Source organism: Nannospalax galili, unplaced genomic scaffold (assembly GCF_000622305.1).
Source record: "Nannospalax galili isolate Female #2095 unplaced genomic scaffold, S.galili_v1.0 scaffold525, whole genome shotgun sequence".
Classification (NCBI taxonomy): Eukaryota; Metazoa; Chordata; class Mammalia; order Rodentia; family Spalacidae; genus Nannospalax; species Nannospalax galili.
In genome coordinates, this window is record NW_008353937.1 from 202342 (window position 1) to 220083 (window position 17742).

A 17742-nucleotide genomic window follows, 5' to 3' on the forward strand; every position below is an offset into this window, starting at 1 on the left:
GCCTACATAGTGAGCTCTAGGCCAGCTGGGGCTACAAGGAAACCCTGTTTCAAAAAAAAGACCCCCCCCCCAAAAAAAAACTACGGTTGAGAGTGATCCGGCTGGGGAGATGGCTCAGCGGTTAAGAACACTGACTGTTCTTGCAGAAGACCCGGGTTTGAATCCCAACACCCACATGGCAGCTAACAACTGTCCATAACTCCAGTTCCAGGGGATCCGATGGCCTCTTCTGACCTCCACAGGCATTGCACGACATGAGTGCACTCACCTACATGCAGGCAAAACACGCATACACATATGATAAAAATAATAAAATATTTTAAAAAATAATTCAGGGGTTGGGGATTTAGCTCAGTGGTAGAGCGCTTGCCTAGCAATCGCAAGGCCCTGGGTTCGGTCCTCAGCTCTGAAAATAATACAGTGGAGAGTGATCAAGGGAGACACACAGTGTTAGCCTCTGACCTTCATACACATACATACATGCACACGCACCCACACATATGCACACACACACACGTTAATAACACCGAAACGTGTTGTCCGACACCACCGCCTCCTAAAGAGCATGAGGTGTTCTTAAAGAATTGAAAATTTGTATCCATCCACACATATGCATACACCACACACACAGAAAAGGTGACAAACACGTTAATAACACAAAAACGTGTTGTCCGACACCGCCGCCTCCTAAAGAGCATGAGGTGTTCTTAAAGAATTGAAAATTTGTATCCAGTTCAGCAAAGAACCCAGATGGATCTGGGAGTTCCCACAGCTGTGGTCTTTGTTACTTTACTCCCTCCTACTCCCTACTGTTGACAAAAATATGTCCTCATTCCTGTCAGAACAGGTGGTTCCCTCCGGATGCAAGAAGCCTGTGACAATCAGTTGGTCCTATGGAATTTATAGCACCGAGCCTCGCGTGTTATTACTGCCTGGAAACTGCATATTACTGACCCTTTATGCGAGTGAAGCTTGTAATAAGTTTACCTTACGAGGCAGTCCACCCTGTAAAGAAAATGGGTTTATTTTGGCTTGTGGCTCTGAGGTTCAAGGCATGGCACTGGTTTCCAGTCTGCTCTGGAGAGCTCACCTTGTGGTGGATGGCACGAGGTAGGAATATTTGCAGGAGGAAAGCGTCACATGGCAGAACAGGAAGCTGGAGGGGGTCAGGGGCCAGCCTTGCTGTGTCACAATCTACACTGTGAGAACTAAACGGCCTGAGAGCGGCCTCCATCTTTCCCTCAACATCTGCTTCCCACCTCCTACAAGTCTGCCATTTCTTGGCATTGCACACCGTGGACCAGGTTTCTAACACATAAGCACTGGGGGACACACTCAGCCCACCCCTCCACAATGGCACCATGGTTCCTGCCTCTCTACATGCACATGCACCTCCTCCTCCCACACACACAGAAACTGTCTCCCACCTGGGGATCAAAAGCCTCTCAGGATCCCCCATGACTCCTGGAATTCTTACTGTCTGTGGCCGTGGATTGCAGATTCTGTGGATTCTGAGTCTGGCTCCCTGGAAGCTGACCATGCCACGCAGGTGAGGGAGCAGGTGGTTTATGTGGGAAGGTTGGAGATATCCAGGGAGACAGGGAAGGAAATGTGTCATTTAGCTGTTGGTACTGCAGGCCATGGGGTCGCACAGCCCTGTGGAAGCCTGGCGTCAGAATCATCGCCCAGCCAGGACACAGGACTAGGCAGTGTGCTTAACACTCCGGCCTCTGGCAACATGAGTTTCCTGGTATTTTTGGCATGTCAGGCTTAGAGGACATGGAGCCCAGGCCAAGAGCAAGGCCCCTGCCAAGGGCATGGAGGTGCCAGGATGAGAAGCAGGCATGGCTTCAGGGTGGCAGGAGAGGCTACGGTGGTGGCATCGTTTTGCTGTGCTCAGATAAGTGCCTCCCTTGCAATGGGCCCCTGTGGAGATCATGGAGATGGATGGGGGTCTCTGAGGCCATTTAGGGTCCACAGGAGGAGCTTTCAGCAGGACCAAGCCACAAGGCTGGCCCTGAAATGACATTCATGGATCCTCCACTATCTGAGCCTCTGTTCCAGTCTTCCAAGTGTGCTAGAGCATTTGAGCTGACAGTCCTCTTCCCTTTGAGGTAGGCGGCCCTGCCCCATCGGAGGTGAGGCAGCCCAACAGGCCTCCAGATCAGCGAGCGGGCATGTGTGTATGTGAACATACAGGTGGACTTGTAGGCAAATGAGTGAATGTATGCTGTCATGAGTATGCATATATGAACATGTGCATGAATGTATCTGAGTGTGAAAGTGTGTTTATGTACCAATACATGTCACGTGACACCTATGAGAATGTATGTTAGACTGTGTATTGTGGGACAGTGTGTGAACTCATACGCATCTCTGTGAGAGAATGTATATTTGCACATGTGTGTGCATTTTGGGGAGTGTATCTGAGTGCATAGGTGACAGTGAATTGTGCACATGTGCACTTGTGGAAAAAAGAGCACACCAGTGTATGCATGTGTGTGACTGTGTGTTTGCATGGGTTTTGTGTGGCTGTATTACATGTGTGTGACTGTGTGTTTGCATGGGTTTTGTGTGGATGTATTACATGTGTGGGACTGTGCATATGAGTGCTGCAAATGTGTGTCTGTATGTGTACATGTATGGGCATGTGTGACGAGGCATGTATGTACGTGAGATGGGGAACAGCATGCCTGCTTTGGGCAGAGGTAGAGGGACTGGAGGCAAGGTGGGCCACGAATGTGGAGCATTCTTGACATTAGTTCACAAGTGACAGATTCAGTCACAAGAGCACATTCGGAAAATGCCTGTGAAGGACGGGGGGATGAGCTCTGTGGGGCCGTGATGCAAGGGTGATGGGTGTACAGCAGGGCCATCCGAGATGTCCCTCAAGTATGGGTCCATGGCAGGAACTTCCCACCATGGTAGTCATCTGACAGAAGTTGGGGCCTTGCCATTGTATAGGGATCCAAAAGGCTCGTGTGCAAAAGCTTGGTCCCCGACGAGTGGTCCTAGTGATTGGATTGTGCCCGTGGGTTGACCCATTTATGTGTTCACAGTTGAGCTGCTGTTGGATGGGCCACGTCGGAGGAAGCCAGTCATTGAGGTATGCCTTCAAGGGGTGTGTCTTGTCCCCAGACCCTTCTTCTGTACCCACCTCTACTTTCCCTGCCTCCATGAGGGGAGTAGCTGTCATCCACCATGCCTTCCTGCCATGGTTCTGTCTTAAAACAGACCTAGCAACTTGGAAGCAGCTGACATGGACTGAAACCTCTGAAACTGTGAGCCAAATGCATCTTTCCTCTCTTGGTTATCTCAGGTATTTGTCACAGTGATGGGGCTGACGGGCCGAGGCCAAAGGGGCAGTAGCTAGAACATCTGTCCATGCCACCTCTGAGGCTTAAGGCAGCCAGGATTGCCCAGTCAGGATGCTGGGGGCTAAATTCTAGATTCAGCTCCCATCCTCCCATCCACTCTCTGGGCTTGGGTCAGGCCATCTCTGTAAACTAGGTTTCTGCTTTGGCAGCAGGGCGTGCTAGAGAGAGCCCAGACACTGGTGGTGTAAGCTGTCCCTTGGTCCTGCACTAAGCCAGAAGGCTCCAACAGCTCTAGAACACAATGTGGAAAAACCCTGATGGGTGTCATGACTTGAGAGGGGAACTCAGGCAGATGCTCCCTAAGATGTGGTTTCGTTCGCCAAGCCCCTGCCTTGGCTAGTGAGTTCTGTTCACATTTCCTGACCCACCTCCAGGGTCCCTGGCTAAAGGCTCTGCAGGAGCAGCCTGTGAGGCAGGCAGAGCTGTCAGGTTGCTCCAAAGGGAGCCAGGATGTCCTTATTACCTAACCAATCTCTTCACTCCTGCAAAATACCTCCAGGCAGGAACACAAGCATCCCTGCAGCCCCAGCTCTGGCTGGCTAGACGGCCAGGACTGGTGTAGCCAGCTATCCCAGGCACCCAGAATGGATTATCTGTGTCCTTCCCTACTGCCTGTCTCCCCACCAGGAACCAACAGGGCTCAGGGAGCAGGCAGCCAGGACATGTCTGGGCAGGCGGGGGCCAGAGCAGCAACTGTGGCATTCAGTGAACCCAGAACCAAGGGAGGATCCCTCAGGATGGGCTGAGGGGAGGTGGTCCGCCCAGAAGCTCTGCGTGGGAAGAGAAAGAGGGTATATGCCGCCAGGCTGGCCAGGGACGGGCACCCAGACACCCTGGACTGCCCAACTTCCAGCAGACATGAATTTCAGCTGCCCTTTAGCCCTTTGTGGGGTACCTGTGCACCTTTGTTTCTCCCCAACTCTGTTCTGACATCTGAGATAACATCTTTCAACCTCTGTGACCTAGGCCAAGACTCTGTGTGACCAGGATCAGGGTTTAGTATATGACCAAGATCAGGGTTCAGTGTGTGACCAGAGTCAGTGTTCAGCTACAGCAAGGACCAGGGCTCAAAAAGAACCAGGATCAAGGCTCACTGTATGACCACAGTTGTGACCAGGACCAGGGCTTGGGTTGTGACCAAGATCAGGATCTGTGTGACCAGGCCCTAGGCTGAAGCATGCCTGGAAGTCAGGATATTCATTAAGGATTAATGAGTGATGACCTGAATTGTGGCCTTTGCTTCATTATCTCAGCATCCTATCTGCTGAGAAAATGACTCTGTACCTTCTGCAGGCTGCTGGAGAGATCCTGTTGCTGTCTGCAAAACAAAACCACTCCTGAGGGATCTTCTGGCTGCCAGGTCTCCCATGCTAACCTGTTTGGATGTGTAAAGAGCGGCGATTACCCCATAGCTCCACTGGGAATGCAGAACACACCTAGGTCGCTTGCCTTCTATAGACACCACATTTTAATGTAAACTTAAAAGTAATTACATTATTTTTATTATACGTGTTAGAGTGTATTGCTTGCCTGCATGTGTGTAAGTGCACCCATGCTGTGCAATGCCCTTGGAGGTCAGAAGAGGGTGTCAGATCAGTTGGGAATCGAACCCAGATCCTCTGCAAGAGCAACCAGTGCTCTTAACCGCTGAGCCATCTCTCCGGCCCCTTTGAGCCTCCTTTGGACAGAGTTGGTTGCCCAGGCTCTCCTTGTTTTCCTGTGATCTTGTCAGCTGTTAGGATGGGCTGGTAGCGGGACTGTCCTGTTTGGATGGGCTGGTGAATACTTTTGTGGAGACAGGAAGAAGCAGAAAGGGTGGGGCTTTCTGGTGGCTCCTTGTTCAGGGGATCCATACAATCTGCAGAACTTGTCACCATGGAGGTCAACCTTCCTCCCCACCAGGTTTTCTCTCACAGCGTGTTCCCTGGAGCACAGCAACTGAGTGCTACTGCAATGGACCTGTGACGTGAGCTCTGTTCCTTACAGGTAGGCCTGCACAGCCACGTACATCCTGTGGGATTCTCATGTGTGGATGAGTGTCTCCCTCTCCACTGATTGCTTGATTGATTGATTGTTTTCTTTTATTGTGGTGCTGTTGGGGATTGAGCCCAGGGCCCTGCACAAGCTACATTCCAGCCTTTGGCTTTGGTGAAACAAGGTGTCCTTATGGAGTGCTGAACCTCCTGAGTGCTTAGATTGCAGGACAGGCCACCATGTCCAGCTTCCACTATGTTCTTTTTTTTAAAAGGAGATTTATTTCAATTACATGTATGTTTGTGGGTGTGTGCACATGAATATAGGTGCCTGCAGAGGACAGGAGGTGGTTATCAAGTCCCCCTGGAACTGGGTTTACATGCTGTTAAGAGCAGCAGTGTGGTTGCTGAAAACTGAACTCAGGTCCTCTGCAAGAATAGCCAGTGCTCTTAACCTCTGAGCCATCTCTCCAGCCCCTCTTACCGTGTTCTTAACTGCAGTTCCTCATGATGCTGCATGACACAGTGTTCATGCACAATGTGGCCCATTCCAGTGAGGAAAGATTACTCTGATATGTGCTGCAATGTGGGTGAACCAAGGACCACATGTTGTGTGATTGTTCCAACATACAACGTCCAAGAGGCGAGTCCTTTGAGATGAGAAGTGAGCCATGGGTTTCCAGGGGCTGAGGTACAGACTGTCCATGGGACAGGATTTGCTTCTGGGGCAGAGTTAGATGGTGGTGAGAGCCACACCTGGGGACACATCAAGTGACTGAATTATACACTTTGAAGGGGTAAATTGTGGGCGTGTGAATTACATCTGAAAACAGAAGTCTGACTAAAAGTGCCTCAGGCGCATCACAATCTGCCCCATCTGACCTCTAGCTCCAGGTCTCTCCCAGAAATCTCAGTCCTCTCTCTACGGAGAGGTGTCAGGAGCCAAGAGCACCAGGAGGGTGGGCTGCGCGTTTGACCAGACACTGGGTCTCTCTGTCTAGTCTGCAAACCTTAACTGCTGGGGCCCTCCACCTGCCATCAGCACTTCCCTTTATCTTTCAGATGACAAACTAGGGCTGGCAAGGTTAGGGACTATCCCAGTGTGCCATAGTGTGGGCACAGGTGAGCCCAGGTCTCTGGCTGTGGGTGCCTCTCCCACCCCTAAGGAAGAGCCTGGGTCTCCCACACTCCCTCTGACTGACCCCAGCGTAGGCCCTGGACTTCTATGCTATCCTGCTGTTCTGAGAACTGAGGTCCTCCCATGGGGTACCTAGGCACAGGATTCCCCAAACCCAGCTGCTCAAGTCCCTATCCTTCCACCTACCTACTAGCCAAGGGATCTGACTTTAAATCCTGATCTCCTCCCCATTCACTCAGACTCAGTTTACCCCGTGTGAAGGGAATGAGGAAGCGGTGCTCGGGGTCCTTGGGGCTCAGTAAGTGGCAGGTGGTGGAGGAGGAGGGAGCACCTGGGAACCTGGACTGTGGTTTATAAAGTGCAGTTGGACCTCAGTATCCACAGGCCCTACATTCGTACATCCAGCCTTCTATGAACCACACTCTTGGTGGTGACGGGGAAGGATGACTTGGTACCGAAACACAGATTTCGTCCTTGCTTCCACTCCCCTACCAGCATGGTATAGCCATTTTCACAGAGTCTACACTGTACAAGGCATTCTAAGCAATCAAGAAATGGTTCATAGTATATCAAAGGGCAGGCACAGGTCATACACAAATACCATGTCAGCTCACATAAGGAACTTAAACATTTGAAGATGTGGAAAGACTCCCTGGACAGCTGTGCAGGGTCTTTGGTCTGACTCTAGTATAGAGTTGGCACACTAACCATCCCCCAGTGGGAAAGGCAAGGGGAAAGACACGAGGGAGCCAGGACCACGAGAGGGCGTGAGCATGGGTGGACCTAGGTCCTTGGATCACTGGGAAGTCTTAGGTTCTTAACTGGGGCCCAGGGTCAGCAGGGCTCTAGATGGTTGGCCTGTGCCAAGTTTCTGCCCCTGCCCTGCACATGCCTGACCTGGCAACCCTGTGCCCTGGTGGCATCTGGGAGTGAAGGTTAATGTCAGGGTGGGAAGGCATATGTTAATTATGACTCAGCCAGGAGAGTCTGGGCTATAACTAGCACCCATCCAGCTGTACAAGAGTGGGGTTCCAGTGCCTCATTAGCTTAACGAGGGGCCGTCACAACAGCTACAGCCTCTGCATACCCCAGCCCCACCCCTGCAGTGACTCTCCTTTCCCCAATGCGGCCAGCTTACCACCCCACCAGAAGAGGACACTGCAGAGTCTTTGCTCCTTAAAGGCCCTTGGAGATTGGTCTGGGTTAACATTTCTCAGTTCTGTCTTAGAGGACACATGGCCCTCATAGATCTCCAAGATTAGTGACCCCAATTTAAAAGCTGTCCTGTGCACCTGGTACAATCCAGATGACCTTACAGTGCAGATAGGAGAGTCAGGTCCTGGCTTGTCTTCTCTTTCACAGTGGATAGTTTTCTACTTTCAAAATTCCATTCATACTTTTCAAGTGCAAGCACCTGGCACCGTCTCTAGGATGTGCTGCTGGCCCCTGGCACAGCTGCAGTCTGACCGTGGTCACTTCTGTTAATGTGGGTTACAACACGCACACACACACAAGCACACGGTACCATCCTCAGCCCTTGTCACTGCAGCCTACATCAGGGTTCCCAGCTGGCGCCAAGAGGCTGGCTCACTGCCTGGGGCAGGGGAACTAGCTCTCCACACTCCCAATACCGCTGCAGCTCAAGCCCCTTTTGTACTGTCACACACAGAGTCCTGTGGGCACAGGGATGTCGGGTGGGAGGCTGAGAAGCAGGTCCAGGTTAGGGAGGAGAGAGAAGAGGGTTGTCCTTGTCAAGTCACCCAAAGTGAGGGCAGCACCTTTCCCGTTCCTGGGGGGAGATTCCTTCTGCTCTGTGGCATCCGTCGGGACCAAGCAGAGGAGATGCAGAGTGTGGGGACGCGGACATGGGGTCTCCTCCTTTCCTTTTGCCCAGGGTCCATGCACTGCTGGCAAGCACCAGCCTTGACAGTCTCGGTCCATCACACCATCCCTTACTGCCTGACCTGCCACAGAGCAACAAGACTCCCTGGCCTGGGCTGAGCTTGATGGCATTGAAAGAGGTCATGCCCCAGCTCCGGACCTGGAAGAGCTGGGACTGCTTGGGCACAGCGGGCCCTGGAGCTCACTACCCGTCCCTTCCACACCTAGGGGTCCCAACTTCAGAGGGAGCATGCACAGGTAGAGTGGGTAAGCAGAACAGAGCTGGGCAGTGGGCCTCCAGAGTCTAGGTCCTTACTCCCCTCGCGGGGCGCTCTGAAGCCTCTCGACAAGGATGGGTCCCTCCTTGTCATTTGGAGGCTGAGGCAACTGGGAACATACATGCCCCATGTCCAAAACCATGGAAGTTCTAAAAGAATCAGAAATACTCAGATGAGACTGGTGGACGTCATGGAAGCCTGCTGGAGCACCTAGAGTGAAGTCAATTTCCGACCCCATGGCTGTGGTACTGGGAACTATGGGAATTCTCTCATGCTGGCCCAGGAGCTGAACCCATCCTCCCTCCCCAGCCTGTCCCAGAAGCCGCTGCCAAGGTTGGCAGCCGCAGCTCCTTCTCTCTACTTGACTACTACCCATTGCCACTCACAGGGAGTGAGGCACCCAGCAGCTTGATCCAGCCTCAGTGGTGACAGAGAGGTCGCTGGTCCCCAGAAGTCATTTGTAAAAGGATTCAGAGCCCCTGCGATTACTTCCTAGGCACAGATCAGACAGCAGGAGTTAAGAAGAGTGTCTAGATAAAGGCAACTTGCCTGAGGTGGGGTGCTCTGGGTACAAGGCTAGACCTGGATTAGGATCTGGAGGTAGCCTGTGCCAAAGACTGAGAGAAACAGTCTACCTGAGCAGGTGATTAAAGCTGGGGGAGATCAGCAAGTCCTAGGTAAGGGGAGGTCTGGGCTGGGATAAGCCTGGGCCAGGGGGAGGGAGTCTGAGCAGGCTTCTAGAACCCTGGGAAAGGTGGGGGGGGATGCTAGGCTGGGGGAGGTTGGGTGGGGAGGGGGTTCCTGGGCAGGGAGAGGCTTAGGTGGGGTGAAGCCTGGGTAGGAGGAAGCTTGGGCAGAGGGAGGCCTGGAAAGGGGGGGTCTGAGTAGGGCTCTGAAGCCCTGGGCAAGGGGGGCCTAGGCTGAGAGAGACCTGGAAAGGGGGTCGTAGGCACGGGGAAATTTGGGAAGGGGAGGCCTAGGCAGGGGGAGGCTTGGGCAGGGGGAGCCTGGGTAGGAGGAGCCATTGGAGGGGATGAGAGAGACAGTAGGAGATGTGAACTCCCACCTCTCAGCCTCAGACCCCAGATGCCACCCAGCAAGATCCTCATAACTAATGTAAGCACAAGTCATTTCTTGTGTCTACTGGACTCCCCAGTGACTGCGCAGCCCCCAAGGTGCCAGGCACCATGGCCCAGGGATGAAGTGTGTACCAGGCTGTCTGTTCATCTAGCCTCTGTGAGGCTCCCTGCTCCAGACCAGCCTCTAAGAAGGCAGAGCCTTAGTCCTACTGTCCAAGTCAGAATCAGCCTTTTGACCCCGCTCCCAGGTGACTGTGTGCACACTGAGACTGAAGAGCTAGTTCCAGTCCACAGTGCCTCAGTTTCCCCACTGAACTGGATTTGGTGCCTCCCTGGCTGCCTGATAGGAAGAAGGAAGAGGGGAGGGGCAGTGAGACTCCAAAGAACCTGTCTCCAGACCCCCAGGCAGAGCTACACTCTTCAGACTCCAAGACAGAGCTGTCACTGCAGATCCCTTCCTTGTGCCTAGAGCAGCTGCAGGAAGAGGAGGCTGCTGGCTCAGGACCAAGGGACCGGTTGAGGGGGACTCTGGGGGTGGGGCAGAGGGAGCCTGGGGGACATGATTCAGGCCATCCCAAGCTCATCCTCCAGCCAAATTACCAGGTTTGGCCTCAGGCACCCAGTGGCCTTATAAAGGCACCCTTACCCGGGTGGCTCACAGTTGCCTGTAGACATCCAAGATGAGGCCCCTCCTGGTGTTGCTGATGCTGGCTGCCATGTGTGCTGCTCTGGGTAAGGCTCTGGCCACAATAGGTGGGTGGCAGGCAGGCTGTGGGGATGGGGCTTGTGAAGCCAGCCCTGAGTCAAGACAGGGTACAATCTGGGGTTCTGGGGTATTGGCCTGGTAGCGGGGCTGCAGGGCGTGAGGTTGGAGGCTCATTCCCAGACAGATTCAGAAGCTCTTCCCGGGCAGTGCCTAGTATCTTTCTGGCTCTTATTTGCAGGGTGGGGGCGGAGTTGCAAAAATCAACTGAGAGGCCAGAGATGCACAGCCAGTTAGTGGGCACCGGGACCTGGGATTTAGTTAGGATGGCCCATTTCCCACCCCTCTCTTCCCAGGATGAGGCACTCCTGGAATGCAAGGCTCTAGGTGCTAAAAAAGAAGGATTTGGGCAAGACAGAATGTATGGATTGACCCCTTCAGCCCACTCTACCCTGACCCTGGTGACCTGGTTTGGGGGCAGAAATGAGGCCGGGGGTGGGAGGGATGTACTACAGCCTGTGATTATCAGTGGAATAATTATCATCTCCAGGATAATTAGCCCCAGCAGCTTCCCCTGGGTGTGGGGAGGGGGAGGAGGGGGAAGGGCCTTGGGGGAGCAGTCCAGCTAGGAGGGGCCCATGTGGGAGGATGGAGAGGCAGGCAGAGGGCAAGGGCTAGAGGCTGACCTGCAGGACAGGGAGGAGTTCACGGTCAGACTGGGGGCATCACTCAGGAGAGGAAGGTACTAGGAGGCCAGGGGTACCACTCAGGAACCACCATCCCTGGGGGCAGGAGGGCAGGAGAGCTGAGTCGGAAGGTGAGGAGATTGGCTGAGACACCTTTGTCCCCCAGGCTCAGCTTTCCTAGGCGGTTGACCTCACAGTGCTCTTACAGGACAGTACCTACTGGGAACTGGCAGGGACTCAGAGGGCCTAAGGAGGGTAGCCCAGGAACTCTAAGGCAGAAAGGCTCTGGAAGCCGCAATGAGGAAACTGGGGTACTGTGAGGGCCTTGTCTAGTGGAATATAGGAGCGTCTCCCTGGCCCAAACAGGACTGGGGACTAGTCAGAGGTATAGTAGGGGTGGGGGATAGATAACCAGAGGACATACCTGATGATGAGGCTATTTCTCCTGGAAGTTCCGGAAACCCTAACCTGAGAAATTCATATCTCAGTCCAGAAAGGGGTTCCCTATGTTCAGCTCTAACACCTCCTGATTCTTGATACAGTGCCACCACAACTTCAACACCGCTGTGTGGGGGAGGTGCAATAATCTCATTCTACAGGGGAAGCTGACTGAGGCCAGAGCAGGTGTGCATTGCTTAGGACACCTGCTATCCTACACCCATACAGCACACCCTGCTGTGCCTTGAACCCTTGGTATGTCCTGTCCCAACTGAGGAGTCCTTGCATCCCTCCAAGCTGCTCTTATCTCTGTGGTTCTGCACCCTCTGCAAGTGTCCCAACCACCCTGAGGAATCCACCCACATGGGTTCAGCTCTGTGACACTCACTCCAAGAAGCCTTCCAGGTTATCCTGTACTCCATCAAAACCATGCTCCCTCTTAGCAAGAGTTGCCGCGGAGTGACCTTTGTACCTTCTGTACGCATGGATGCCCATGAGTCAGCCATGCCCAGGAAACCTGTGTTCTCTTACGGTTCATCCTGTAAGTTTCTGTGACTGGAAGCTGTAGCCAGCAACACAGCACCTGGAGCCACCCATCTACAGGGTCTGCCCAGCTGCCTCACACTGGCAGCTTGGACAAGGGCCTTTTGCTTTCAACCTGGAGTGGGGTCGCTAGCAGGCCTCCAGCAGGTGGGGCAGGGCCAGGCTGATCTTTCCCTCCAACTAAACAGCTCTAAGAACTTGCTGGGCACAAAGGCCTTAGGGGCAGCCTGCCCTGGCTAGGAAACCAGATACCTCTGCCTTCCTCTCAGCCCTAGAAGCCCTGCAGTCCTCTTCAGAAGAAGGAAGAGACAATTATTATCTGTGCATTGTGCATTCCCCATTTCATCATCTGAGAAGGCCAAGAACATTATTATGTTCACCTTAGAGATGAGGACATTATGGATCAGACAGGGAGGAGAAAGGGACGGTGAAAATTAGAAGTTCTGAAATCAACCCTCTTTATATTGCTTTCTGCTGCTCCAGACCTGCCATGAATCTATCTGTGCCTCCATTCACATATCTACCTATCCAGCTACACATATGCCCATCCATCTATACACCTGCCCAGCCACTCATCTACCTATGTATCCATTCAACTATCCACCTATCCATCTGTTCATCCATCTACCCATCCATCCATCTACTTATCTGTTTATCCACTCATCCAACCAATCATACATACATACATCTTCCCATCCATCAATCCACCCATCATCCATCCATCCATCCATCCATCCATCCATCCATCCATCCACACATCCATCCACCCACATATCCATCCATCCATTCGTTCGTACACCCATCTACCCACCCATCTGGTCTTTGCCTGGTTTAGCTCCTGTGGCTCTCCTATATTCTGTAATGCTCCCAGTCCCTTCTCCAGAGAGTGAAATGTTGGGCAGAGAGACAGATAAGTATGGGAGTTCATAGGTGCCAGGGAAGTTGTAGGCAGAAGGCCTGGGAGCCTAGCCTGAGGGTAGCCTACCCACCTCACACCCCACACCTGTCTGTCACTCATGCTGATACTCTGGTACTGACACACACAAGGCCAGAGGGGAAAGAGGGAGAAGCACATGAAAATCACCACTATGAAGCGTGTAGCTTCTCGGCCCCTTCCAGAGGACTGAGGACACTCCTAGAGGGGAGAGGAAAATCAGAGAGGTGACCTTCATGGGCCACTAGGCGGGCAACTGGGCACTTAGTCCCCAGCCCCAGCCCAGACTGATGGCCTGTGCTTCCCCCCAGCCCGGGCCCTGCACTGCCATGTGTGCTGCGGGCACGAGAACTGCGAGTCTCTAGTGGAGTGCGCCTTGACGGACAAGTACTGTGTGATCACTCGGGCCAGTGAGTACCCTGGGCCACGCAGGCCCCATCCTACCCCACCAGCACCACACAAGCACTCTCTGGTCCCACCTTGGCCTCTTCCCTACCTCTACATCAGAAACTGTTGGTGCCCTCCCACACACCCTGGTCCAGCCCTTAGGGATACCACTGCCCTCTGGTTTACAGTTTGAACTGGACTGAAGATCGAGGGGCAGCCATTGGATGTAGGTTGACATGTTGAAGATGCTAGAACCACAGCCTGGTATTCCAGACCTCTCTGAACCTCTCCTGCTCACGCGACTCCCTGTCTCCTATCAGCTGACCACAGCCTCTTGCCCCTGTCTCCTATCAGCTGACCACAGCCTCTTGCCCCTGTCTCCTATCAGCTGACCACAGCCTCTTGCCCCTGGGCACCTTGCTCTGACCTTAGAATTCTGTCCTGTACTCCCCAGGCCTGGCCTTTTCCTCTCCATATCCCACTCCACATCTGATTCTCCCCGGATCAATGGGGCTGAGCTGGGTCCTCGAGCTTGTGTGTTGGGCTGCGATGGTGACTGATGGGGTCTAGGCTTGGTGTTGGAGTAACTGGAGTGCAGAGAATCGTGTGGTCTCGAGTGGCCCCAGAAGGAAGCACGGTGTAACAGACAGGCAGACCAGCCTTTCACATTTTGGGGACCCAGGTGGACAGCATCACTTCTAGGTTTCAAAGGGTGTGGGGTCCTCCTCTCCCCGCTGCCATTGGAATTAGGTCATGAGGCCTCAGGCCCCAGTGAACGGCAGCTGTTGTGACCACTGGGCAGGTTCTCCCCAGCTCCCACACTAGGCAGTGGGCAGGGGCTTCAGGTGATTTCACTGTGTGGCTCTGGGCTGTCCACTGGACCACAGTTTCCTACAAACCCCTGTGGTGACAAAGGCCTTGTAGCTCAGACTTGAAACCATGCCCATTTTACAAAGAGGCAGTGTCCAGGCTGAGTTTCACAGCACACAGCCCAGACCCTACATTGACACTCCTGCCCACGCTCTGACCGGCCTCCTGACACTCAGCCAGAAACAGCACACACCCCTCCACTGCCTCCAGGACCCTCCCCACCTGCAGAGGAGTGGCCTGTCCAGAGGCTGCTCTTCATCCATACCCCCCACAGTTGTGCTGTGAACACCTAGTAGGCTGCTGGCCCAGTCACTGCCCAGGGTGCAAGTCAAGAACTGGGAAGTGGGAACTTGCCTGGCAGGGTTGGGAGTTGCTTTAGGGCCAGAAACCAGCAGAGAGCCAAGCAGAGGAGCCTCGCTACAGCTAAGCTGGAGGCCAGTGAGGACCTGAGGGCCAGCTCCCCTTGGTAATCCTCAGCATGCTCAGGACTGCCAGCTCCCCACAGTTCCATATCCGGACAGGGTTTCTCTCAGGTCCTCAGGGCTCCTCCTGCCATTTGCTGCTTGCTGAGTATGTGTCTCTCTGTCCTGTAGTCTGTCTCTCCATTTCCCCGAGAGTCTGCTAGAAGTGAGTCACTGAGATACTTAGGGTCATTTCGGTCTAGAGCAGACAGGTTCCCAGGGAGGGAAGACAGAGGGATTATCAGAGGCAGGACCTTCTCTCTCTGAACCCTGGGCTGGTGAAAGGACTATGGTGTCCAAGTCTCCAGCAATTTCTCACACAACCGACTCTGCCTCTCTTCTGCCTTACCTGGAACAGCAAAGCTCCTTTCTGTAGAATTGGCAAGTACTGTAAGATGTAACAAAATGCCATTGTCTAGGGTCCTTCTAGCCCCAGGAGGAGGCTGGGTCCACAGCCTCACGCAGTGCCTGCAGGAGGATTCCTGCCGGTGGCCTTGGGTTTTCTTTTGTATAGGAGCGGCTGCAATCTACTCTGACCCCACTTTGCCATGGCCAGAAAACTGATGGGAAACTGAGGCATAGAAAGATCAGGCATCTAGAGATGGAGTTGTCTCATGGCCATCACATGGTTTCTGGGTCAACTGCAGATGAGAGGCCACAGAGCCAGGGTCTTTGAAACTGTAACAAGCTAAAAGAGGAGGCTTACCTTCCCTGAGGGCTGTGTGTTCTCAGCAAACTGCGCCCTCTTCTCAGGAGACTTGATGTGCCTGTGGACACAGAGCAAGTCTTGAGCAGTAGCACTGGAAGTTCCTGAGACTCCCTCAGCCCCATCATCCTCTCCCTCCCCAGGGGCCCTGGCAAGCCACGCCTCTGTTTCCCTCATTGGATGTGAGACCTTGAGGCAGCTGTATAGGCTATGGGGTGTAACAGTCACTGGGATCCATCTCAGGCTGGATGAGGTCCTCGAACACCAGAGGAGAAGAGAAGGGAGAAGTAGGGAGGAAAAAGAGAGGACAGGACGGGAGAATAACCAGCTGTCTCCTAGGAAAGGGTTAGTTGAGGGAATTGGGGAACCCAGGGACTGGGAGAGAAAAGGACCATCAAGTCACGTCCTGGGCCCAGCTGAAACAGCCCATCATGAGGAAGACATGTCCCCACAGGCACTGAGGAAGGACCCCTACCCACAAGGCTCTTAGGGGTGCCTCCAAGCTGTCACCTCAAAGTCACTCAAAGTCCCAGGACCCCTCCTCAAATGTGGCCCCAGGTTGCAGGTCCCCTGAGAGCTGGCTGAGTGCAGTTGTGGGGCCTGTGGCCACAGTACCCATGGCCATTCCTCTTGTCTCCACAGCTAACACTGGTGGCATCCTGGTCATGAAGTCCTGTGCTCCGACCTGCCCCAACAGCACTGTGTCCGCAGATGGCCGCACCCTCTCCGTCTCCTGCTGCCAGGGCAGTCAGTGCAACCCCAGCGCTGCCTCAGGCCTGACCAGCAGCCTTGGGGCCCTATGGGCCAGTGTCTCCGTCAGCCTGCTGTGGGCACTGCTCCGGGCCACCTGGTGAGGGTCTGGGTGGCCTGTTTCTGTCAGCAGGGGTCTGTTTGCAGCCTCAGCAACATCCTAACCCCACCCAGCCCCGGCTGTCATTCTCCCTCCCTGCTTTTCCCAGGACACAGTCCTCCTCCCACAGAGAGCAAGGACCAATGGCCCCACAGACTCCTACCCCAGAGGGCAGCTCTCTTCTGCCTCAGGGAATCCTCCAACAGGGACATGCCTCCCCAAGACCCACAATTCCAGGAGGCCCCAGCCCTTATCTGAGTCCTGGGAGCATCTAGCCATCCTGAGTGGGAAGAGTTCCTACTCCCCGTGCCTTCCTTCAGTCCTCATTTCAGGGGGTGCAGGCAGCTTCTCAGGCTTAGAGTTTCTAACCCCACTTTACCCCTGCTTTAAGCCAGACCTGACAAGACCCTACATACATGGTCATCTGGCTCTTGGGCCTCTTCCATGCAGAGTAGTCCTGGCATAGAGACACAGCTGTAAGGTTTGGCCCCTGATCCTCTGGCTCTGCAGTCCATGGCCACCACTACTCTTCACCCATCGACCTACTCATCTATACAGCCACCCATCATCCATCCACTCGATCACTCATCTATCCATCCACCCATCCATCCATCCACTCATCTATCCATCTGCTATTCACCCACCCTCTCATTTATTCATCTATCCATCCACTCATCCATCTAATTACCCACCCATCATGCATGCATCCATCTACTCATCCAATCACCAACCCACCCATCATCCACCCATTTTCACTGACTCATCATAGACCTGCCTGCTGGGGTCTTCCCAAGGCTCCATCTTTTAGCCAGTGTCTCCAGCCCAGGAACTCCCTGCTAGCCCCAATCCAAGTGAACACAAGCTTTTTAAATATCCCCTGCCTACTGATTTTGGGGGTTGAGGCAGGTCACCTTGGGGCTTGGTGTCAGGCATTGAAATGGGGGGTCCATCCTTTCTGGGCATGGGGGAATTGCTCTGTCTCCCTAGAAACACCATCTGCCAGCCCACCCCACACACTGTCTGGAGAGAGGAATAAAGTTGCACATCTGCTCAGTCTGAGATTTGGGGTCCAGGGCTTTCTAGTCCTTGGTCAGCCTCAGCCCCTGAGGCAGATAAAGACACTTGAGAGAGGGTCAGGTGGAATTCTTGATGCACAAACTCAGGTGTAGGAGTGGTACCTCTGCCTTGGACCCAGGCCTCCCATGTCTACACTGAGTCTCCTTGGCTAAAATGGAAGAAACACTTCCACCAGACCCCAGCCCCAAGTACAGGACTCACAGGGATCTCCTGAGAGCTCTTCTGAGCTGTGGTGTCCCATCTCTGCCACCTCAAGATGTCCACATCCTGCACAGGTGCCCCCAAGTCCCCACAGCCACACGTCTGGTTGGGGGCACATGACACGCTTGCCCTTTTGGACAAGCACCAAGACTCTGAGACT

General features: G+C 53.8%; 1 protein-coding gene across 1 annotated transcript in view; it reads left to right on the forward strand.

The window, feature by feature from the left end:
• Nucleotides 1-16308, forward strand: part of Ly6k (lymphocyte antigen 6 family member K) — a 34122-nt gene extending 17814 nt beyond the window's left edge. The window contains exons 5-6 of the mRNA XM_008851079.1: nucleotides 13342-13440; nucleotides 16097-16308. Of these exons, the coding sequence (XP_008849301.1) occupies nucleotides 13342-13440; nucleotides 16097-16308 (311 nt within the window). The remainder of the gene's footprint in view (nucleotides 1-13341; nucleotides 13441-16096) is intronic.
• Nucleotides 16309-17742: the final 1434 nt, after the last annotated feature.